The following is a 25,508-nucleotide window of genomic DNA, read 5'->3' on the forward strand; positions in this document are numbered from 1 at the left end:
CCCTCATTTCTAGTGATTGCACTAAGGACCGCCAATAGGCATTTCTGGTGCCATTGCTGGGAATTAACCATTCCTAGTGATTACGCTAAGAAATGTCAATAGCTGCTTGGTGAGGACCTTGCATGGAGCAAGCACCAAGTCATGGGAGGCGCTGCCTAAACTGCAGATGACAATGACAATTGTTAAAAACAAGACGCATAAAAAGGATGTAACCAATCAAATTGAAAAACTTCCTTACCGAGACGAATCAAAGCGAAGCCGCTTTAGGACCGACCCTGCCGCCAATCCCCCGAAACGCTTCCGTGATGCCCTCGCAGCCAGATGCCGCCCAGATGATCGGGCAGAATGCGCGAAGCCGCCCGAGCACTCTCGGTGGGACGACGGCTGAGGCAGTTGCCCCGCGGCGGGAGAGGAGCTAGCCGTCCTACTCCGGGGATCGGACGGCCTTCTCAACCTCTAAGGAGGGGAATAACTCTGTTCTCCTGACTCGGACCTCCGAGGAGGGGGGTCGCTCGGCCTCCCTGACGCCGACCTCCTCGCGTCCGGCGTGCGGGCCTCCCACAACAGAGAGGAACCGCCCTCTCCCGCCACCGCCGACGAGCAAACTCCACCATCGACACTCGTGACGGGGCAGCACGTGCGCATATGGGTCCTCATCCTCTGCCTCTGTTGGGTATTTTAATGAATCTGCAAGCGCAAGGATACCGTCGTAGATTTCACCCGTGAGTATTCAAGGGTATCATTTCCACAGGGAATGTGTGTGTGCACTAACTCTTAACTCAGTCGGTCCAAGGACACACCAAGATTAAGTGGTAAAGCTGGGGAGGATTCCTGCGGTAGCACTAAAGATGAGTTAAAGGTCAATCTCTCGGGTAAGACTCGCTTCGGGCATCGGCTTACCCCTGAAATGGTCAGGAGACTCCGGCCAATGGCTCTACGTTATATCCGAACGTGGAGGGCTACTAAGGACCAACCGTGCTGTCACCACTTGCGGCCTACCTCACAAACCATGGGATATAAGGCAAACAAAGGTAACCCTTAGCCTCGACACCACGTCTACGCTACTGATTACTACTACAGTCTAATTACGTCTGATATCCCATATTAGACTATAGCACTCCATATAAATACGGGGCGGCGAACCCGCGAGGAAGAAAACTAATCTCACTCATACAAAAGTACTATGCAATACAGGTATCATAAATACTAACTTACTCATACTAGAGGAAGCCATCATCCGTAGAGGTATAAGATCAGAGAAGACCGCCGATAGGCCCGACGCTTCCCCGAACTACTCCTCACCCTCCTCCTACTCTAAGCACTTGCCTAGGCAGGGCCCCGCCTTTGCAATGGAGCACAAGTTCTATATGATGGTGGTGTGTCTTGAGGGGGGGGGGGGCTGTCCTCCTCCTTATGTAGCCTCTCCAAGGGTGGATCCGTGGTTAGACTCACGAGGTGGTGCTATGCACGTCTGTAAATAGATGTAAAGGAGCCGTGGGAATTTGCAGAAGAAAGATGGGCCTGATTTGTCCCACTAGGGGGTCGGGCGACCCAGGGGGTCGGCCGTGCCCAAATGGCACTCCCTCGGGCCTGTCTTCTTCTGGATAACTGATAGGTGGGTCCTGGTGTTGATCCTTGGGTGCATCTTGCTTGGCGTGCCCATTTCATCTGGTTTGTGGGCCCTTCTTGTAAGTGAAACACATGTGCAAGATATTCTGTGCATTTTTTTGTGTTCACTTGTGTTTTCCTCATTTTACAGATGTGGGTGCCTGAAAATGATAATTCACCAAAACTCGTGGAATCCGATTAGTCATAAGCCCTATAACTAAGTTTGGTGATTATTTATCATGAAAAGCTGCAGGAGTTGACGGTTGATTTTAGCACTTAAGGACCATCAACAGCCTCCTTGCCGCCACTGCTGGTGTCATCGCACCTCTCTTCCAGCTGATTGAGAATTTTCGCCTCATCACTGGAAGAGATAAGACCTTGCTGTCTGCGCTTCTTGATTTTCTCTCCCTCCTTGTTCTTCTCTTGCTCGCGCTTTTTCTTCTCCATCTTCTTCGTCAATTTTGCCTCGGCGGCGAGGCGGTTTGCCTCGCGCCGGGCGCCGTCCTCTGGCAGCGGTGCAACGGACTCAAAGAAGTCGGTCTTGTCTTGCGAAAGTGCAACAACGATGGAGGTCAGGAATGAGAACGGAGTAGAAGGGATGAGATGGAGAGTTGAGAATCGGAACATACAAAAATGTGGGCCCCCGTGTTCGGTAGCATCACTGGCTGCTGGGGGTCGGGATACGGCAGCGGGGCCTCGAACGTCTCCTTTAGTCGCCGCCATATCTCCAATTCGTCGATCTCCTCAGACGACATCATGGACCCGGAGAGGTCGGCGTCGATGACTATTCAATAGAGTGGGAAGGTCCGCGCCATGAGAGGCTCGATCCTTCGCTTGTGGTAGGTGGAGATGATTCCGCATCCGTTGAGTCTGGCCTCCCGTAGCCACCGGAGTGCCTTGAGTTGGCTCTTCAACCTCTTCTTCTCCTTGTCCGGTGCCCCCCATACCCAAGAGTTGGGTGCCTCCATCATAAGTCGGCCGGTGAAGTTGGGCAGGGGGGCCGAACTGTCGTTCTTCAGGTAAAACCACGACGCGTGCCACCCCTTGTTCGAGCCCTTCAATTTTCCCATCTCGATGCACTCGCGCTCGCGGTGGTCACCTCCATTGCACAAATGTATGCTCACGCAGCCCATCAGGACATCCATGGGCACACCACGGATCCTGGGCCAATAGATGGAGATAGAGAAAAAATACCTCCAGAGGTCGAAGACGGGGGGGACGCCAAGATAGCCTTCGCATAAGGCGACGAAGGCGGAGATGTGCTAAATCCCGTTGGGATTCAGGTGCTGCAGCTCCAAATCATGGTGGCACAGCAGTCCTCGGATGAAGTCGTGAGCGGGTGTCGCGAAGCCCCGCTCATGCAAGTCGATGAAGGAGATGATGTAGCCAGGGGACGGCGACCGCTCGCCGTGGGGAACGATCCACTCCTCTGCCGCCGTACGTGGCGAACAGCCCCCTAGCCACGAGCTCCTCCAACCCCACCTGGGTGATGGTGGATCGCATCTAGGACGACATGGCGAGCGAGCAGAAGCAGAGGGAAGGGCTCGGGGCTGCACGATAGCGGTGGCTGCGGACGGCGGTGAAAGGCGCGGAGGCGAAGGCGGTGAGGAGTTCTTATTTTTGCTCCCTATCCTGTTCTCACTTTGCGGTCTTTTGCTCGAATGCAGGTGCGAGTACGCCGCCGTGGACCCCTCTGGCTCGATTTAAGAGGAGCAACAAGCGAACCGCCCCCTCAAATCCCGTAGCCACATCATGACGGTACTGCGCCCAACGCGCCGCGTCCCGTCGGAACACGGGCCCACCACTCCAGCAGTCACAGCTCGTTGGGGAATGTGTGAACCGGCAACAGGGTCAAAAGACAGAGTTACCCTCAGGTAAATGAAGCTGGGCCAAGTAAAAGCCAAAAAGGCGACCTCTCTAGGGTTCGAAGGTTGGCCCGTCAGAGGGTTCGACAACTGCCCGGAGACCAAAAGAGTGAGGGGAAACAAGGAAAGGGTTACATGACCTTGACCTGGGTGCAACCGTGCGATCTATGCTTTCTGACCTTGCGTTTGAATCCTGACTACCGGTGTGTATGTTTTGTATGAAGCAACTTCAAGTTTGGTGTGTCCTTTAGATATTTGGTTGATACCTTCATCTAAGTTGACTTAGTGTCAAATTGGTCTGTGAAAAGTGTAAGGTATGAGCTAAATATGCTAACATGGGACTAACCTTGAATTGCTGCATGTTTGAGTGACATAGGATAGAAATTTCATAAATCCAACTAGTATGCTAGGTAGTATGCCTTTTGAAAAAATCTATCTTTTTGGTCTTTATGACCATGTCAAGTCACCTTGTGGTTATAGTTATCCTTGTTTGATTGTTGGCTAACCACAAGTGACAAGACTTTCTCAATTCCATAGGATCGATTCATATCTTATCTCAAAGGTTATATCGTTGAAAATTCTATCCCACATCAAATCTAAGTTTTGGTTTCAATTCTAATGGATATCTAAGAAAATAGAACCTATCTTCTCTTCTATGAAGAAACTATCTCATGCAACTTGTCCTATCCTTGGAATCAAGTCTTATCAATATCCTTCAAGTTATATCTGCTCAAATTCAAGGAGATCCGGATACTCTAGACATATCTCCGGATACTCCGAGCATGGTCGGATTCTTTGGATACTTGTTCGGATACTCTGGATGTATTTCAGTTCTTACCCATAGGTCAAGTGTAAACCCAGATGTTCTGAGTTCAAACCCAGAAGTTCCGGATTTATGTGGGTAAAATTTCTCCTCTGCAAATCCTGATGGATCTAGACTTGGATCAAGTTCCAAAATAATTATGGATACCTAAGAACTTGGAACTTATAATCAGCACCAGCCAAATCTCTCATTTCTAAATTCTTTGCCAAGGCTGAGTGAAACACGGAAGTTCCGGATTTCATAACCCGGAAGTTTCAGATTTCGTCGGGTATATCCCTGTTGAGCCCGTGACTTACAACTTCATCTCCCATTCTCTCTCCCACAACACAGCTCGACACCACATTGTTTGAGAGAGGCGAGTTTGAGGCAATTTGGCGATTTGGCCAAGATTTCCAAGGGGTGAAGGTGGCTTCTTGGTGATTCCAATCCAGAGGTTCCGAATCTCTCTTCCGGATTCGAGTTCTAATCTATTTCACCATGAGCCAAGGTATAAAATCGATGTTCTTGCCTGATTTCTTTATCCAGGGTTGATTTCTTCAATTCCTTTGGTAGAACACCTACATTTAGACCCTAGATGCTGCTCCATATGTCAAATTCAAGTTTCCTTGGATGATTTATGGAAAACCATAACCTAGGGTTTCTGGGCTAAATCCGGAAGTTCCAGATTTGCCCAGAATACTTGAAACTTGCTCATATCATCCAAATTCTCTAGTTTCTGTCACCCAAATCATTCCTGCCCTAAAAACCTTATCATCCTATCATGATTTCAGATCATTCAGATGAGGAAAGGCTTGTTCATTGGAGGAGCAGCAAAAATCCAAATATTCCCATTGGAACAAGGAGATCACTGAGACAACTTTCGAGAGGGACTTTGCATATCGATGATGAGCCAGCTGCAGAAATTCAAGAGGAAAATAGTGAAAATAGCAGTGACACCTCTAGTGATGATGGGGAGGAAAGTGATGAAAATTATCAAATCTCTCCTCAGGGACAGAAAAGGAGTGGCGGATTTATGAGAGGCAGCAGCAGTAGTGGTGGCCATGGTGTGGGCAGTGGAAATTGTGGTGATCAACAAGGTGATGAAGAGGAAGTGGGTGTGTAGCCTGGTCAGCCTGCTCTCATTACCGGCGTTGTTTTTAAAAGGCCTGGTGTTGCTCATGATTATATCAAAGTTGACTACTTGAAAAGGGGCATAACTGAAAAGACAAAGAAAAAAAAGAGAGAAAAATCCTTTGCATGTGAGAAAAGGGAGAAGCACAGACTATAGATTCCAAACCAAGTTCCATCAAGATTTCTATGAGAGTGCTATCCTCAGTAAGAAATACAAGGTTGCACGCTCACAATATGTGGATTGAAAGAAATTTGAAAATATGGAGGACCCTATCTTTAATCAGATCATTGCTGCATGCAAAGCAAAACATGTTTACAGGATAATTGGCTTTAATTATAATTGGAACAGTGAGATCATTGCTCAATTTTATGCCACCTGTTTCTTTGAGACGATAGAAGATGTGAGATGGGTTCATTGGATGACCAAAGGCACAAGATAAACTATTTTGAGTTTGCTGCCATGTTTGGATTTGAAAAATCTGATTTTGAGCGTCAAAGAATTCACATTGGCTCACATCTACCCAAAGAAGACATGAAGAACATGTATTTGCCTGGTAGTGAGGGGAATTATGGAGGACCTAAAGGACTTATTCCATTCTATAGATATCTCAATAAGTTCTTTAGAAAGACACTTGCTCCAAGAGAGAGTGATGCTCACAACATTTCAGCATATGGAAGGAATTTGCTGTTTGCTTTAACTCCTAGTGAGCCAGAGTTTAGTGTGTTTGATTACATATGGGAGGAAAACAAGTCTATTTCAGAAACACCTCAAAATTATTGTGGTTATGGTGCTTATCTTATATATATGATTGACCACAAGACAAATAAACGATTTGGGTGTGATTATGTGCATACTCCCATTGACATCAAATTAGACTTTCATCCCGGACCTACTCTTTCCCAAGTCATTGAAGCAAGGCAGCAAGCTGCAGCCCAAGGTGATGAAGGAGTAGCATCACATGCTCATAGTGCCCCACATGCACCTCCTCTCTCTCTCGTTCTAGGCGTGGTGGCTCTAGAGCACAATCTTGGGAAAAGCCTCCGTCTCCAATTAGGAAAATGTTTAATATGATTTTTGGAATGTGCAAGTCCACACATGATGTTGTGCACAAGGAGAGGAAAAGGAGGAAGAAAGACACTTTGAGGCTCAAGAAAATTCAAGAGCCTAGCTGTCCAAATGGTCCTCCTTCACCCATTGGCTCTGAAGGACAGCAAAGTGACCCTGAAAATTTGGAGCAAATGTGTGCAAGATATCAGCAAGAAGATTATTGGGAACAGCTCAATGGATCAAATACTTATCCATCTCAAGTGGATCCTTCTGCTGCTCAAATTACATCTACTGCTTCATCATCATATGGTCTTGGTGATTTCGGTTCATGGATGTTTGGACAAAATCTTGGTGGAAATAATGATGGAGGTAATGCTCAGGAGTAGAAACTTTCAAATGAACTTCCCCAGCCCTTTATTGGTGATAGATGACAAAGGGGGAGAAGATGTCAAGGATTAAAGCTTTAGATCTGTGTTTAGTGTGTCTGTCCTGGCAAACCCGGAAGTTTTGGGTTTCCAAATCCGGAAGTTCTGGATTGGGTGTGGGATGCCACATGCCTTGTAACCTTATCATTTTAGATTTTTATGGACTTGAGAACAATGTGTAATGTGTGCTATTGTGTGGTGAACCATGTTTTATGCTTTAATTAAGGCTTGATGCATGTTAACGTGTTAAAATGACTTGGTGTGATGATTTGTTGCGTTTATGCCAATTCTATCTGGCAAACCCAGAAGTTCCGAGTTTGAAAACTCGGAAGTTCCGGGTTTGGGCAGACAGAACTGACCTATTTCTTTTATCTTGCTGTTGTGTGAGATATCTATTATATGCATCACATATTATTTGTTCATACACTTGTTTTGCACCCCACGGATGCTGAGATTTAGGGGGAGCTCATGGATTTTCTTGTAAATATGTGCGAAAGGGCATTTGAGGCCAAAATGATTGAATTCCATTCAATGCACATAGTTAGGGGGAGCTCTTGCTAAATCTGAGAATTCAAAAGCTTCATTTGTTATATGTTTTTGTAAGCTTTAATCGGTGTTGTCATTAATCACCAAAAAGGGGGAGATTGAAAGAGCATCTAGGCCCCTAGTGGGTTTTGGTGGATTGATTGACACCATGATTAAAGGACTAACCATCTTGTTGAGTATTTAAGCAAGAATTAATCATCATATCAATTATCTATGTGAAGAGATGGATTAATGGTTAACAACAAAAGGCTCATACAACAAGACGTGTGTTATGCTATAATCAAATGAGAAAATAGTGACAAGCAAAGGTATTGTGAATGAGATAAAGTTATATGCTTATGCACAGTCTCAAAATTGGAGAAGCTTGTTATAAAAAATGTATATGATATATGTTGATCTAGCAAGCATGGAAAGTAAAAAGGAGTTTGGTTTAATTCATATGTGAGGTCTCAATGTAGAAGGCTTGCTGATGATCAAATCAATTGAAGAAATGGTTTTCATTCTAATGGCACAAGTCAATGTGAGTTCAAGAGGGCTCTTGTGAACAAATGGATGAGATCGAAAGGCGAGTTTCAAGAGGCTACGTAAGCGGTGGCTTGGCGTAAGCAAAGAAACCGATAATGATCAAGTCCAAGAATTCTAAGAGAAATGGAGAATCTCATATTGAAAGGTGTCATTCATTAGTGAAGAAAATGACTTGTGAATCAAGATTGGATTTCATTGTTGATTTAAATGTGATACAAGCGTATATGAAGCTCTATGTGATGCAAGGATAAAGAGTTGGAATTTGAGAAAGCGTTTCGAGGGACTAAGCTTGGAGAAGGGCAATTGGGTTGCGCCGAAGGACCAATGCTAGGGCGAAGAAATGTTCTTTGGATTCAGCTTGAGGAATCTTGATCACGTATGGTGTTTATATTGGCAAAGTATCAAATCTTTGTAGAATTATATTGTGAAGATGGCGATTTAAACTAGAAGTGAATTTAATTCAAAGATAAAGGTTCAAGTCACTAGCTCAAAAAATGATGTGCTCAAAGTAAAGAAGCAAAGTTGGATGCAATCCTCTTATTGGGTTTGATCAACGTATGGCATGAAATAGAAATGAGAAGCTCAAGGAGTTGAAATGTAATTTATCTTTGATCTTGAGTATAGGTATGTCGTACTATCAAGAGGGATGCATCACAATAGCCTTTGGTTTAGTCTCAGTGCTCAAGTAACCTAAGAAAGTTGAGAGAGACACAAAAAACCTCATGTGCACAATTTGACCTGTCTGCCAGGGCCAACCCGGAAGTTCCAGATTTGGTACATGTGGCACTAATGGCTAGTTGGTTTGAAAATCCGGAAGTTCTGGGTTGTTGAATCCGAAAGTTCCGGGTTCTAACTGTCACCTAACGGCTAGTTTGTTTGGGACCGGCTATTTATACCCTTTAGCCCCCTCCTTGGTGGGTTGCTGTTACAGGCATTGTTCTATTGCTTGCTGGTCGTCGCAAGAAGCTTGGTAGCCATAGTTGAGCTCTCTCCAATCTCTCTATGTGAGATTGTGTGATTCTTATAGTATCCTTGAGTTGGGTTTGAGAGAGAGATTGCTAGAGAGCACAAAAGAGCACAGCAAACCTTGAGCACTTGAGCTTAGCCAAAATCTTGTGTTTTACATTTGTTACTCTTGGAGCGTGGCTCCTAGACGGCTAGGTGTTGTCCGTGAGCACCCAACGGTTTGTGGCGTGCCCTGGGAAGTTTGTACCACCTCTACAGCGAGAAAGAACCCTTAGTAACTCGGGTTACTAAGGCGAGGCTAGATAGCTCAAGAAGAAGGTGTTCTTCTGGGTGCCTCAACGGAGACTAGGATTCACATGTGGTGAATCTAAACTTCGGTGAAACAAATTCTTGTGCATCCGATGTTTTACTTTTCCTTTGCACTCTTGTGAGTTTTGTGATTTTGGTTGATGTACTTGTTTGGTAGCATATTTATGTACAGGGACTTTGGGGACCTACCCAAGGAGCTTCACTGAACATACTCTACATTTGGGGTTTGAACTTGTATCTATTTACTCGCACTAGATTTATTGTGTTCACTCTGCTCTGAGTGAACTCGGAAGTTCTCGGTTGCAAAACACGGAAATTCCGAGTTCACCTGCTGTCCTGCCAAAATCTGGAAGTTCCGGATTTGCAAACCTGGAAGTTCCGGATTTGGCAGACAGTGAATTTAATCCGCTGTATTTGAGTGAAAATTTGTAGGCGCGCCTATTCACCCCCCTCTAGACGACATCACGGTACTTTCACCTGTGAGTGGTGATTTTCGTCTCACCACTGAGCATCCACGGCTGCTCAATTTGTACGTAGCAGCCGTGCGATCTGGACGTCGTCTCTCCCAGCGCAAACTGCCCTTGATTCAATTTTTAAACCGGACTTAATTTCACCGCCGGGGATCACGCCAGACTTGCCTCGTGCACGGCTGCCCTCTCCTGCTGCCGGGGATCACACCCCTCACTCGCGCGCGCTCTTGGGGATCACGGTTGCACCTCGTGCGCGATGGGTCTCACCCGCCTGTCGAGCCGCCGTCGCACTCGCCCGCTGTCGCATCGTCGGGGGATTACGCCTCCACCTCGGCCGCGACAGCCCCCGCCTGCCGTCGCGACACCATCGTCGCCCGCCGTCGCGACACCATCGTCGTGGTGCCCCACGTTGCGCCCCATCATGCTTGGATCTCGGCTGCACGCCCCTCGCGAGCCACCGTCGCGCGCCCCATCACGCCTCACTATGTCAGAAATTTTTATTGAAGACGCGGCTGAAAGTTCATTGGAGATGAAAAAAAAAGTCTCCAAATTGTGTCCAAATTTTGCCAAAACGCTCCAATGACCCCTCGTAGGTGAGGCATTTTATCAAAATGCGTCTCCATTAACAATTTTAAAAAAAATAGGTGACAAAACTTAATAAAAAATCAGGTATATATACATCATAGTGCCTCTTTGATCACATATACATACATATATTATACATCTGTGCTCATACATACATACATCACGGTATGGTACCTCCTCTAATCTGTTATATTATTTCTAGGGGTTCCTAACGCCACAGATCTTAATTAGTACATAAGCTGAACCAAAATAAAGCTTCCTTAACAGAGTGCAAAGGAAATAACAGGAATCGAAGTATCTAATGGTGAATCCTAAACCCAGCTAGACACTTAAAAATGAATGGTATAATAGGTTCAGCCTTCCATATCTCAACTTCTAGAGACAATAGAGCCACTGACAGCCCAAATTTAGGAAATCGTGCTTGTCGGTGTAGATGTAGCGCCACCGGCACTGTCCTGGATGGGAAATCGTGCTACTCCACCCCTCCAGCGCTCTAATATTAGAGTTTAGGTGGCTCGACTTAGGGTTTCTTGTAGTCAAAATGCACAGTCCATATATATGGAAACTTGATGGTGGACCTGCCAATCACGGCCACAACTTTCCTAATACACTACCGGTGGTAAATGTGCCTTTAATTTCCTTTAGTAGCTGCATTAAATTTCCTTTTAACAATGAAGATCACACTGCTAATGAAAAGATTTTAATATTCTCCCACTTGAACGAACTGTTACTAGCTATTAATGTTCACATCACACAAATGTTCACTCTCAGCATAACAGTAAGTACTGGACCAATGCGTCATCAACAGCTTGATACACTACTAGGACCCCATCACCCACAGTCTCACTAAAACACCTCATTGGAACGCTTATTCTTTAGTTTGGAGTTCGTAACGGTCAATAAACTAGAACCTAAAGACTATCAGCCAAATACATATCTGTAACGTGTTGTTCAAACACGTTCGGTGGTAAGCCTTTAGTGAGCAAATCTGCTAACATAGCATTAGTTCTTATGTGCTCAATCTTAATGGTTTAATCTGGTTATCTTTCTTTCACAGCATGATATTTAAGGATGATCAATTTAGAAACACCACTTGAGTTGTTGTTACTTGAAAAGAATAGTGCGGACTGACTATCGTAGTATAACATTATTGATTCCGTAATGTTGTCAATTACCTTAAGGCCCAGAATAAAATTGTTAAGCCACACAACCTGTACAGTTGCTTCAAAGCATGCCACATACTCAACTTGCATCATCGACACTGCAACTAAACCTTGCTTAAAACTTTTCCATGATGTTGCTCCTCCAGCTAATGTGTAGACATAACTTGATGTAGATTTTCTACTATCAACAGAACTAGCAAAGTCAGTATCAGTATAACCCACAATTTCAATATTATCTGACCTTTTGTATGTGAGCATGAAGTCTTTGGTACCTTGGCAATAGTATAATGCCTTGATACCTACCAAGTGGACCTTCTCTAGATTTTTCTGATATCTTCCAAATATTCTGGTAGCAAATGCCAAGTCTAGACGTGTACACACTTGTGCTTACATCAGGCTTCCAGATAGCCAAAGCACAAGTGATGTCCTTCATTTCATTCTAGTTGGTGTTTAGGACATTGGACTTCACTTAACTTATCACCCATCGCTAATGGAATAGGTCTGGCCTTACTCTTATCCATATTAAATCTCTAAAGCATTTTCTCAATATATGTGTTTTAAGACAACCTAGTGTTCCTTTGGTCCTATCTCGATGTATCTCAATGCCCAGAATATAAGAGGCCTCACCAAGATCTTTCATATCAAAGTTGGATGAAAGAAAAAAAAACCTTTGTCTCATGCAGCATAAGCTTATCACTGCTAGCTAATAGGATAGCATCCACATGAGGCACTAGAATTATAAATTTACCACCCTTTATCTTAGTGTAGATACAATTATCCACATCATTAAATCCGAATTTCTTAATCACTTGATTGAATTTAAGGTTCCATTTTCTTGACGCTTGTTTAAGTCCGTCGATGGACTTCTTTAGTCTGCATCCCATTTGTTCCTTGCCCTTCACGACAAAACATTCCGGCTGTGTCATGAAGATGGTCTCATTGAACTCACCATAAAGGAAAGCAATTTTGACATACATTTGACACAGGTCATAATGATCCAATAGCGCCATGGCAACTCTAAAAGAATCTTTCTTAGACACAGAGGAGAAAGTTTCGTTATAATCAACCCTTTTATTTATGCAAAACCCTTGGCTACAATCCATGCTTTGAATTATTTGATGTTCCCTTTGGAATCACATTTAGTTTTGTAGACCCATTTACAGCCTCCTGTTTAACTCCATCAGAAATATCTACTAAATGGACTAAAGTTCTCCTTCCATGGCCTCAACCCATTTAGCAGAGTTCTCACATGATACTACTTCCCTAAATGAGTTAGGATCATCAACCTTCCCAACAGGAAGTGTACTCTTAACACAGGAAATGAACAACACTGAGGTGTTATTGTCTCCCCCCGGCTAGCCGCCTAGGCGTTGAACTCGGGACTAAAGCTTTTATTGGTTCTGGATCCAACGGTGGTTGGGACTAAAGTGCTGGACCAAAGACCCTTTCTCTTCTAGTGACAAGGGACTTGAGATCATTGTTGTGGATCTCATGGTGTCTTTGGATGTTGAGAAGGTAGAAAACACACGGCAGGAATTGTTGAGCCGATTTGGTGCGTAACGGACATTCCTAATCCCATAAGAAAAACAAGAACGAGTTCAAGGAGGTATATTGAAGTTTACTTGAACGTTATGTGTTCAAGCTATGCCGTTTTGTGTACTAATACAATGGCCAAAATGGAATTAGATTATTTTTGGATTGGTGATAGTATATATGTAGCTAGTATGGAGGATGAGTCCTTGTGCCTCTGCTACCTAGAATAGTCCATCATATGCTAAATTAAAGTGAAAAGCATTCTTAGTTAAAGAAAATATTGAGAGTGGGGTATGGAACTAAATGAAAAGCAACAATAAGCTTTTAGTCCCGAGGAAAGAAGCATGCTGGATAGCCTATTTCGACAAAACAACACTAGTACTCTTTAACACCCGCGCTACCCTATCCTACCAAATGCATGCAATGCACAGCCTATGTCTCATAGAGCTAGTCAGAAACGCATGCATGCTGCTTGTGATTGGAAAGCAGCTAGCTTGCCACACACTGTTCGCCGAGATTTGGAGGTGGTTCATTCAGGATACTTAGCTTCTGTTTGGAGTAGATAAAGTTAGGTGCTAAACTTTAGCACATATTAAACTCATACATAAGCTAATTTTTTTAAGTCTTGGCTAAAATTTGGCTTATCCCATTAGCAGTTCCGTTTGAATGAGCCAGTGTATGCTAAAGCTTAGTACTTTCCCCATTAGCAATTGGATGCAAACAGAACCTTAACCAACATTCATGAGATTTGATTTACATATATACCGCCGATTTGTAGTAAGAACGCACTGCACTGCACTGCACCGGAAGGATCGACCGATGCATATTAGCGACAGTGAAAACTGAAAACTTTGAGGCGATGAGCAAAATAAGCAGAAATAGTTAATGCAAAGCTGCGCACGAAACTTGACGGAAATAAACCGCCATAGCAACCAGAAGACTAGCTATTTGGGCAAAACACACACTACCTGACGCTGCTACCCTATCCTACCAAAGCTGTGCAACGTCACTCTCGGACTTGACGCGCCATCATATCACCTGCCAGAGTGATCATCATCGGTATGCATGTGGCCATGAACGGCTAGCAATTCAAGCCGTCCATCTCGATCGATCGATCAGGTCCAAGAAATGTTGTCATTCAACGATTCGACCTTGGATAGTTGGATCAGTAGGGGAAAGGAATGTCCAATATTCAGCACTTGCAACACAATTTGCAGCAGGTATATATAGTGCTAGACTGCCATCAGTCCATTTTGTTGATACTAGCTTAGCCAGATGGCAGTAATCTCTCATCAAGAGAGAACAAGATGGAACATAAACTGATGGATCATGTATAATGAAGTTTCATGATGAATCAATCCAAAACTACATATAGTGAGTAACTTGGTCAGTAAATATCATCCTCAGGCAAAGACGACGCATGAATTAAACCACACACATCTGACTGACAGATTAATTAGCTAGAGTCGAATTCTCGATGAAGTAGGTAATTACACAGTACTCGTCATCAATTCATCGCGGCACATAAGGTAACTAAGCAACCGATCACGTACTAGTTACTCGTCACGCAGTGGATCATGCATGACCTCATGACGATCGAGCAAGCAAGCCTTAATTAATTAAGCTGGCCGATATATGGAGCTCGAGCTGAGGGTACCAATTATGAGCTCCACCGATCAACAGCAAGCTAAGGTATAGCTAGCCAGTAGTCCTAGTCCACGATGTCCCCTCCCAGGACGAGGGCGACGAAGAAGAACAGGGCCAACACCGCAGCCAGGAAGACGTAGGCTCCGACGACGGCGACGAGGAGGATGCCGAGGGCGTCTCCCGAGGTGCCGACGAAGAGGAGGCCGGCGAACCAGGCGAGCATGCAGTGGTTGGTGACGGTGACCGCAAGCGTGGCCAGGGCGAGGGCCCGGCGGGCGACGCGGCGGCGGGCCGCGAGCAGCAGCGCCAGCACCGCCAGGGCCGCCTGGGGGACGCTGCCCCGCGTGAGCCCGTGGAGGAGCGCGCGCGCGGCCACGTCGTTGGAGCCCGTCAGCTCGTAGCACTCGGACCACCACAACGACTGCCATGCGTGGTCCATTCACCATTGGTAGGTAGGTAGGTTAGCAATATGGAAGGACGGAGCAGTGATCGATCACACCCAAGAACGAACTGGATGAGTACATACCTTGTTGACGATGGGGGTGGGGCAGTCAGTCTGGTCGTCGCTGTTGAAGATGGCAGCCATGGTGGTGCAGAGACCTGCGCTGACGAGCGACCACAGGCAGACGAGCAGCACGGCCGGGAACGGAGCATGCATTCCTCGGCGGCGGCGTGTGTCCCCGGTGGACACGGGGAGCAGGTTCTTGCCGTCCATGGCTGGCGCTGCTGGCAACGCGGCGGCATCCTTGGCCTTGTCGTCCATGGATCCAACCAAGCTAGCCAGCGCCGTCGCGTGCAAAAAGTGAACCAAGTAAGTTCTCAAAGAGGGGAACGGTGGGGACGGGGAGGGGGGAGGGGATCGAGGGCCGAGGGAAAGGAGAGCACTCACCGCCGGAGCGAGCTGCCTTGGCGCTTCTTTGCTTGCTCTGGTCCTGCGCGACGGCCGGCCGGGCGCTGGGGGAGGTGACCAGAGGAGAGACGAGCAGCGATTGAGGGGAGACGGACGTACGGGGATAAAAAGAGGGAGATGGAGCCTGTGGGCTCATGCCCCGCGACCTAACATGCATGCAACATGGCAGGTCTGCACACCGACACGTGGAGAGAAGAAAAGAAAAATCTTAACTGAAGCTATAACTCATGAGCCATCACAGTCCGTGGTATCTCGCTTCCCACGAGCCGGCGCCAATCGCCGGTGGCTAGCAGCTAGTTTCATGGATCTTAGTATTTATGAATTCCTTGTTTCCACTCTCCAGCTCAGCCTCACATTATACTGTATACTTCTACTCTACTCCGTATCATGTAGTATCCGGGACTCCGGGTTCAATCTCGTTAAGCTGCTCGTTTGACTTATAATTTTTGAATAAGACGAGTGGTTAAATTTGATGTCCAAATAGTCAAACGACTTATAATTTGGAACAGAGGAAGTACATGTTTTTTTAGATAATGGAAAAAAGAATACTTAGCCTTGACCTCAACAGAATAGTATGTATACATGTACTGCCTTAGCCACGAAGCAAATCACGTTGTAGCAGGGAGGTAGCTAGGTTGCATTATTGCCAATGAATCCCATGAATGATCACTGCTAGGTGTTCTTTGTGAAGAAATGGCAGGTGGGGGCGCCAACACGGAATGGCTCATCAGCCGTCAGCTCGGCTATTCTCAGCTAACTTGCTCTCACCATCCTGAGCTGCTGTGCGCCCATACGCGTCTCAGCTTTTGGATGTAAAAGCTTTAGATTTGAGACTTGAGGCACAAGTGAAAATGTAGGTATATTCCAGTGAAAATAAAGCATCAATACATATAATGCATGATTCAATTTCAATGCAGCACAGGAAGCTTCGGCGAAACCACCCATGGTAACCTATTTGGGCATGACACACTGCTGCTTTACTCGCTGCCACGATTCATACCAATTATTGCGTACCAAATTGAGCTGCTGCGATGCCTGGACTTCTCCGTGCCATCCTAAGCTAGCTAGTCCCCGGCCGCGCGCTCGCCGCCATCTCGATCGGTCTCGATCAGGCTAGGTCAGGAACTCCGTATGAAAGAAAGATATTCGCATGTGAGCAGAACTACATTCTTTTTTTTTTCTTTTTCTTTTTTGAGAGAGAGAAGAAGTACATTCATGTCATGGCCCTCCTGCTGTGCTTAAGGAAGCAGAGCAAGACTCTTAGTGGGTAAGCGTGATTGGGCCGGATCGGCTATTAGCTTTTGGGCTGGGCCGTCGTGTTGACGAGTCGTGTGATGTGTTGTCGAAGAAATGAATAATGCTGAAGGAACATTTCCCCCGCCGATAATCGCAGCCGCGCGCGTGGGTGGGAATACCGCTGTCGCACAAGCGCGTGGTGGGCTTAAATGGGCTGATTTTTATTTGCTGCTGCTGCTATGGTTCGGGCCTGCAATTGCTGCGGCCTGCGGTTCTCGACTTCTCGCATGTGACTGACAGACTTTCTACTAGGAAAAAGCTATATAACGACCTGTCGCTCTCACGCGGGAGCGCGCGACCCAGCGCGGCCTGCTGCGGTCCCTCGTCGAATGAAATTGGACTGCCGTGGCCTACCTATTTTTATATTATTTGAGATTAAAAAAATAAAATTTATTAGACGACAAGTCACGCCAGCCATCGATCGCGTGCCCCCGCGGCCCAGCAACCAGCTCACGGGCCCCATCTCTTTTTCTCTCTACAAAATATTTTATCTCACTCATATAAGCTCCGTTTTGAGAACCGATTGCACCACAGTGTTCTACTCGACGAGCCGAACAAAAATAGATCCCACTTACATATGTTTCGACCACGTTTTGCAATAGTGTCAAATTGCTATATGCTATAATATAAGTTACACAGTGTTGTATACATAGGTTGTCATACTTCTAATATACAAGTTGCCATAAAAAATAGTATTTTATTTATATGAGTTTGTCATAAAAGCAGATTGTCTACCAACAACTCATGTATCAACTTATGTGTAGGGCATCCTTCTGTATTGTGTGGCAAATTATGTGTTGTATGTGTAGCAACTTATATTTACGATACCCTTCTGTGACTGTGTCAACTTATGTGTTATATGTGTAGCAATTTATGTGTAAGACACCTCCTGTTTTCTGACAACTTCTATATTACAAGTGTGACAACTTAGTATAAGATTTTTTTTTTGCCAACTCGTGTGCATAACATTTTTTCTGGTCTTTGTGACAATTCCTGTGCATAAGAAAGTATGATTTCATGGTAAATTTCTTTTTTTCTTGACAACTTACACAAAAAATGCTATTTTTTTGTTGCAACTCTTACTCTACAAGTGTGGCAAATTATGTGTAGACACCTTGATAACTTATGTGATAGCATATAGCAACTTGGCATGAGTGAAAAATATCATCAAAATATATGCAAGTGGGATCTAGTTTTGTTCCCCTCGTCGCACATAACGCAATGGTGCAAACAGTTTCAAAAACCGAGATCGTATGATGGAGATAAATCATTTTTTTTCTATAAAAAATACATGGACCCCACTTCCTTCGGACAACACACCACCGCTACTCTCCCGACAGCGACAAGTCGCGCGCTCCCACCCAGCGCGACCCGTCGCGCGTTATCTTCGTCCTTTCTACTACAACTGCTGTCTGTCTGCAATAAGGCAGCGTTTAGTTCCCAAAACAAGTTTGCATAGTATTTGTCACATCAAATTTTTGGATACATACATGAAGCATTAAATACAATTGAAAAAATAATTAATTACATAGTTTAACTGATTAGGACAAGATAAATTGTTAAGTCTAATTAATTCATGATTGGACACTAATTACCAAATAGCAACGGAAATGTGCTATAGACTCCAAACTCAAACTTTTTCACCAACTAAACACCACCTAAGCTGAGCACTTCGGTGGGCAGCCATTATTCATATTAGCTTTTATTCCTTCATTCTAATTTCTATTTCTTCCTCCTCTTCTATTTGTTATTTCTTCCTACCTCTCACTCCTTTCATATTTTTCGTGCTCCAACTTTTTTATCTTTTCTGTGCTTCCTTTTTATCTCTTCCGTTTCTAATCTTCAAGTATTCTTCCTTTTTCTTCATAGTTAGCATATTTTATTCTTTTTCTCTTTCTTCTCTCGTTTCCATTTTTTATTATTTATACTTAAAATTGGTTTTTTGCATTAAACATTTTATTATATTTTCTATATTGCTAACATTTTGTTACACGAGAACAAATAATTTTCATTTAGTTCTTTTATTGTTCAAATTTAATGAATATACATTTATTTGACTTAAACAAAGTTTGTTGCATGACAACAAAGTTGATTTCTTTGCATTAAACTAAATTTGTTTCATACTCTTCCGCCCATGGAAAAATAAAATGAACTTTTCAAAAAAGTTCTGTACAAAATAAATGTTAAATAAATATACATTTGTTCTTAATTTTTTTTTTACTTTTTTGTTCGCCTACGGTTCAACATGTGTTCAGAGGTAAGATACCATGTTTGTCTCTAGTAAACAAATATTTTTTTATTCATGCTAACTTTATTTTAGATTCAACATAAAGAAATTATTCTTTTTTCTATAGTTTATTTATCGGTAGATGAATTATGATTGTTTATAAAGTATTTGTTCCTTTGAAACTAATATTAATTTTTTTTCCTACAGTGTTCAAATTTTTATTCAAGAAAACATACTCATTTTGTTCCAAGTAAACTATATTTTGTTTGATGGCAACAAATTTGATTTGTTTGCACTAAACAAACTTTTTAAGTTTTATTGTGAATACACTCACAAACACGCAAGCACACTTAAAAATCTCTCTATGATCACCCTTCATTAGCCTGCCTAAATTTTGCTCAGGGTGTTAAACATACAAACTGGATGGTGAGAGGGTTAAGTGGATAAAATGGACTTTTCCAACAAACTAAGCCCTGGTTACTTTTTTTTTTTTGCTCTTTTACATTGTGAGAAGGCCTTCTAGTCACCTCAAATTTTATATCTTTATCACTCTTTACAAGAAGGGAAAACACTATTCATCACCAAAACTTTGGTGGACTTCACAACTGTTTTCAATAATATATAGCCTTTGTTCTAATCCAAATAAATGAACCTCAAGTTATTAAAAAAGTGCAAGCTCTAATGCCACATTGCAAAAAAGAAACCAATAGCGATGATTCGTAGTTTATTCTATACAAAGTACGATTGGTACAGTGCAAATTAGGGCTCGGCTCGGCTCAGTCCAGCTCATTAAGATAGCGAGCTGGCTGAGCTTGGTTATTATCTTAACGAGCAGAAAAGCCTGCTCAGCTTAGCTCGGTCGAGCTCACGAGCCAAACATTGACATGCTCTCCCAGCTTGCTTCATGCCTCGTCTGCTCCTTGCTTGTCAGTTGTCACCATGGCTTGCGGTGGTGCCTCCCATGTCGGCCTAGGATTATTTGCAGTGTTGATCAAATTAAATTGGTTCGAGAAAGGCATCGAAATGTAAAATAGGGTTTCAGTAACCTCAAAACTAGTAGAACACAGCCCGGGATTATCAAACCAAGCATAGCGTAGGGTTATCTTTTATGAGTAGCCTGCGGTTGTACTAGATTGGTTGGTGTGGTGGCGTCACTGACACCATCGAATCTGTCACAGTGGTTGCTAGTACCATACAATGAGCAAAGGGGCCCTCTTTGATGCAGAATCCTTGCCTTTATCTTCTCCAGAGGACCATTGTCTCCACCTTTGCCAAGACAGGTGACCCCATATTTGTCACTCTCAGGCGCCCACATCCACACGCTGCCGGGCCCTCTCACAAAGCAATTCATCATTCATTATATTGAGCCTCGGCCTACAGATTAAAATGCCAAGCAAGCAAACCAACAATAAAAGCGGATCACGAAAACTTCAATCGGTTTTGATCCTGTAACCCACGCCTCCGCTAGCCTCCCACGAGGTTCACCTCGGCCTGAGGGAGGCAACACGCGCAGCGCGCCTCGACGTTAAAGCCAGACTCGTCCAACGATGCGCCTCAATCTTCAGAGGCAGCCAGGCTAACCAAGACCAGATCAGAGATCACACGAACCTGATGCTCCTGTCCATGCCACGTTTCGAGACCAGATCGCGACCCAACGGGCCACGGCCACGAATCTGATGCCCCTCCCCTTTCCCCCTCCCGTCCGTGCCCCCATCAGGCCATTGCAAGCGCGCGTTCGGCCTGGGCGTCAAGCGTACCAGATTGCCTCACCGGATGACCGTACCAGTGCTACGTCTGTACGTGGACCAAGCAAGTGCCTCCTCAGCCTCACCAGCCACCACAGGAAGAAGATTCAACTGCCAAAGCCCCAAAGATGCTTGCTTTGAAGTCATTAGGGAACACAGCACGGGCATGTGCATCCCAGATATTCTACTCTCTTGGGTCAAAAGCAATCCACAATCCAACATCACCAGCCGCAAATCCACGCACGGCCGCAGAAATGTACCGTGTTCATTCAGCCAAAATATTCGATCACAGTATGGGTACAGAGATCAAAACCGTCCACGAGAGCTAACAGCAGTTGCGATGTTACTCGAGGACTCCACAACTGCGACGTTTGCAAGCTCTGGCTACTCATGGAGCTGAAGTTCCGTTTATGTTCGATGATTTCTAGTGACACTAATTGCGAATCACTTGGCTTTGGGTTTCTCCTCGGCACTAGCAGCCTTGGCGGTCTCCTGGCTCGCTTGCGCCTGGGCAGGGGCAGGAACGGGCTGGATGCGTTCGTAGCGTTTCCTAGTCAGCGTCTCCCCTTTCAGAGCGGCGACGTATCTGTCGTTAGTGTCCTCTTTCCTTTGCAGCTCGCCAAGAAACTCGGCCAGTCTCTCCCTGTTGACTTGCCCCATCATCTGCTTGCCAAGAGTTCATTATCAGTGAAAAATGGGATCACAAATAAAAGCACAATAAAACATTAGGAAAAAACTGCATGCACAATAACACCAGGAACACAAAAAGGGAGGTAAGGAGCAAGCAATCAAGCATAGTAAATTCGAACTATTTTGGCAAGAAGTAAACCAGTAGTAGTGCAATGCCATAAACACCTCCTGAGAAGCCAGAAGGCAACTGTCAAGTACATCTCTGCTAGTGTCTTATACAGGCATCACCAGGTAAGCATGCACTGTATGCTCGTACTGCAGAGAGCATATGAGCAAAGGAAAGAAATAGTTTGTCACAGTCAGGTCATTGTACAGACAACTTACTTTGTAACATTTGACATTGAGTGATGAGTACAAGCTGGAGGTGTTCAATAACTAGTTTTCAAATGTTATACAGTGATCGATTCATGGACAGGCAACTTTAAGCCACCAATTCACTATTACTAGCAAACAACAAGCATAGTAACTATTACTAGATGGTGAATTAGTAAAACAGAAACAACATAAAAAAATAAGAATAGAATGAATTGTCAGATGGACTGACCAGCAGTGGAAGAAACAATCATTCAACAAAAATATAGTTGGTAGGTGTATTAGTTTACCCTCAGCAGAATACCAGTGTCTTCCTCCAGCAGCCACTAGTAGGGTAATGACTAATGACTGCTTCCATAGCTCTAAAAGCAACTGCTTCCATAGCTCTAAAAGCAAGTTTCAACTAACATATGAATGAAGAAAATTAACTACCGAAACAACACAATAATTATAAATTGGACTTTGTGGTTTTGCCACTTGATATATTGGTTTTTCAGTATTATTAGCACTTTGTTCATTTTTTTTAGATAATGAGCACTTTGTTCATAGAAGACCTGGTTATTGGGAATAAGTATTTTAACTACAGAGCAACAGCATGACTTTAATATGAGCATAAGTGCATAACACTGCCTTTACCAAAATTACTAACACCCATACCTATTAAGATAACCATTTATCATCCTAGAAGTGATAAGAATATCGACTAGATTTCTAACAATAAAAGCTTTCGATTAACATTTGATTGTTATTCCTAACATCATTGTCTAGTCCATTCCCTTTCTATTTATACAACAACAACAAAGCCTCTCAGTCCCTTTCTATTCATAGTTAACTATAATTGCATAACTGTTGCACTTTGATGCCAATAATAGGTGTGTTATACTGCAACAAAGAATTGCATTTACAGAGGGTATGGAGAAATAAGGCAAGCTTATGGTGCTTTTGACAGATATTGACTGAACATGGGTAAGCATCAGCAATTATGAAAACAAGAGCAAAAACATGGTGTACCAAAGCCAGCTGGTTTCCCTCTAATCACAACCAATGCTTTGGCTGGAGGGTACAGCTATTATTGCCATGAGCTGTAAATGGGATGGATACAACCATTCCAATCAATACAACTAAGAGTTGTCAATTTACTTCTCACAGCGAAGGATCTTTGGTCTGGAAACCAGAACCAGCCAGTCAGATCATGTAATCAATCTGGTCCAGATATCCTAATCTCATGGGTTCCTAGTACCTTCTGCGACGTGAGCATCAAATCCTGATTTGTGCGAGAAAAGAAAAAGTAAAAAGAAGCTAGCTACTCTATTTACCCCTCAAAATGTTTTTGGAAAAAGTCTATATCACCCCCTCAACTATGGGGGTGGACTACATAACCCCCAACCTATAAAACGGTCTATATCACCTCCTAAACTTTCCAAAACCAAGTCAAATTACCCCCTAAAGTAGTTTTGAAAAATCATAGTAAATCACAGAAAAATCATAAAATAGAAAATACAATTGTGTTAGACTCAAAATGAGTAGATCTACACAATAAACATATAATATGGTATGCTTTAGTATTTTTTTTGCTGTAGCTTTAGATCTATGTTTTTCTTCGTAGCTATAAAAAAATATACTGAAGCATACCATATTATATGTTCACTGTGTAGCTCTACTAATTTGGAGTCCAACACAATTTGATTTTTTATTTTATGATTTTTCTGTGATTTACTATGATTTTTTAAAACTACTTTAGGGGATAATTTGACCGGTTTTGAAAAATTCAGGAGGTGATATAGACCGTTTCTTAGGTTAGGGGGTTATGTAGTCCATCCCCAAAAGTTGAGGGGGTGATATAGACTTCTTCCAAATGTTTTTAGAAACACAAGGCCGAAACCCTAGTTCAGTTTCATCAATCGCTCACACATGCTGCCGCGGCTTTCGAGTTCTTGAATTTGAAGTGAAAAATTGATCGAACGCGTAAACTGGATCGACCAATCCACTTAGATGCCCAATTAGTTATCTCAAATCGCAGAACATAATTCCCAGCAGTAATAGTCAATAATAGCATCGATCGGTCAGGGCGGGATCTGTGCGAAGGAAGCGCGAGGACGCACTGTTGTCTCGGGTCGGGCGGTGGAGCGGAGTTGGGACTCGAGCTGCTCGTTGCGGGAGCTGGTGAGTTGCATCACGCCATAGCCGATCACGCCGGGGACGACGCCGCATAGCGCCGCGAAGGTGAAGAAGAAGGGCTTCGAGTCACGCATCCGCCACACCAGCCACCGCCACCCAGCGCTCTTCTCCCACAGGATCGACATCTCCCACCGGCCGCCGCCGCCGCCTTTCCACGGGATGCTCCTCTACGGCTCTCAGCCTGGAGGTTTCCTCCCCTTCGCGCTCTGTTCTGCCGTGGCCGGCTCGTGCTGATTCTAGAGAAAAGTATGCCCAGCTGGCTGATGGCAGATGTTGATTTACTGTGAGGAAAAAGTACTGCTGCTAGCAACCAGAAGAAGAGATCAGATTTAAATATGAACAGACTCAGATGTATATACGAATACGAATTACTTGATTATGAATAAATAGACATGTATGAAATACGGAATGAATTTATGAAATATGAAATGAACCGGACACGGTTAATATCGGATACGAATATTCTTCAGATATGAGTGAAGGCGCCATTTACTCATATCACATTGGAATGCTCTACGAGTCCAATTTAACCGGATTATGTTTAACAAAATAAATTAACAAACAGTTGCATGACATTTCCAACTTACTAAGTAGATGTGAGAGATTCGATTACATGACATTTTAACTTACAATATACCTTAGGTTGGAGGCACTCAATTCGCAACATTATAATTTATCACATTGATGATACTTAACAAGCACTCAAATCAATTCATGTGTTCAAGGAGGTCAGATTCAAACTAAAATCGTGCTTGATTAAATAAACTAAGAAAAGATCACATACCATTTTGAGCACTCAATTACACGATATTGACATTTTAAATTATTACATGCATAAATATGTAGAAGCAGTCAAATTATTGGTAGAGTTTGAAATATTATACGATATTAAGGTTTTTAAAAAGATGCAACAAATCTATTTTTTATTGCTGAATTATTTTCAGAGTTCAAGATTAATTCTCGAACTAGGAATGAATAAGATTCAACTCCAATATCATACCAATAGATATATTGTATTTTTAGGTTATTAATTTATATTTTTTAATCAAAAATAAATTAGATATGAATGTTTAGAGATTAATCACATTTTTACAAATGTATATATTTAGAATAATACAACAACCTGAATTTAGTATCCGAATTGGATACACGGATTATTCCACTGGATATCTCTCCGCTAGATATTGGACATATTATACCCAAATCTGATATCCGATATCAGATCTTATATCTAGAACACTACCCGGATATCCGAGAAAAACTATCCGAATTGATATATGCCCCTCGATCGGACAGTCGGTCGGAAAATATTCGTACCATTTACATTCCTAGTCCGGCACTACAACATCTTTACGGAGGTGGGCAAAAGACATTAATTGAGGCGGTTTTTGCCACCACCTCGGAGCGAAAGTCACGGTTAATCGTGGCTTTAACCGAGGTGGTTTCTCTGCCTGTCTCTATTAATCCTTTAACCGAGGCGTTTTTAATGCAACCACCACAGTTAATAGAATCAAAATTAAAAAAAGC

General features: G+C 43.7%; 2 protein-coding genes across 2 annotated transcripts; both read right to left on the reverse strand.

The window, feature by feature from the left end:
* Window positions 1–14,401: 14,401 nt before the first annotated feature.
* On the reverse strand, window positions 14,402–15,617 carry LOC120705144. The gene is made up of 3 exons (XM_039989645.1): window positions 15,513–15,617; window positions 15,150–15,399; window positions 14,402–15,044 (listed from the first exon to the last, which is right to left on the reverse strand). Exons 2-3 carry the CDS (start codon window positions 15,384–15,386, stop codon window positions 14,688–14,690), a joined length of 594 nt encoding a protein of 197 aa, XP_039845579.1. The 5' UTR covers window positions 15,387–15,399; window positions 15,513–15,617; the 3' UTR covers window positions 14,402–14,687.
* Window positions 15,618–21,046: 5,429 nt separating this feature from the next.
* Window positions 21,047–24,229, reverse strand: LOC120703526. Its single transcript, XM_039987638.1, has 2 exons — window positions 23,906–24,229; window positions 21,047–21,464 (listed from the first exon to the last, which is right to left on the reverse strand). Exons 1-2 carry the CDS (start codon window positions 24,104–24,106, stop codon window positions 21,246–21,248), a joined length of 420 nt encoding a protein of 139 aa, XP_039843572.1. The 5' UTR covers window positions 24,107–24,229; the 3' UTR covers window positions 21,047–21,245.
* Window positions 24,230–25,508: the final 1,279 nt, after the last annotated feature.

Source organism: Panicum virgatum, chromosome 4K (assembly GCF_016808335.1).
Source record: "Panicum virgatum strain AP13 chromosome 4K, P.virgatum_v5, whole genome shotgun sequence".
NCBI classification, from domain to species: Eukaryota; Viridiplantae; Streptophyta; class Magnoliopsida; order Poales; family Poaceae; genus Panicum; species Panicum virgatum.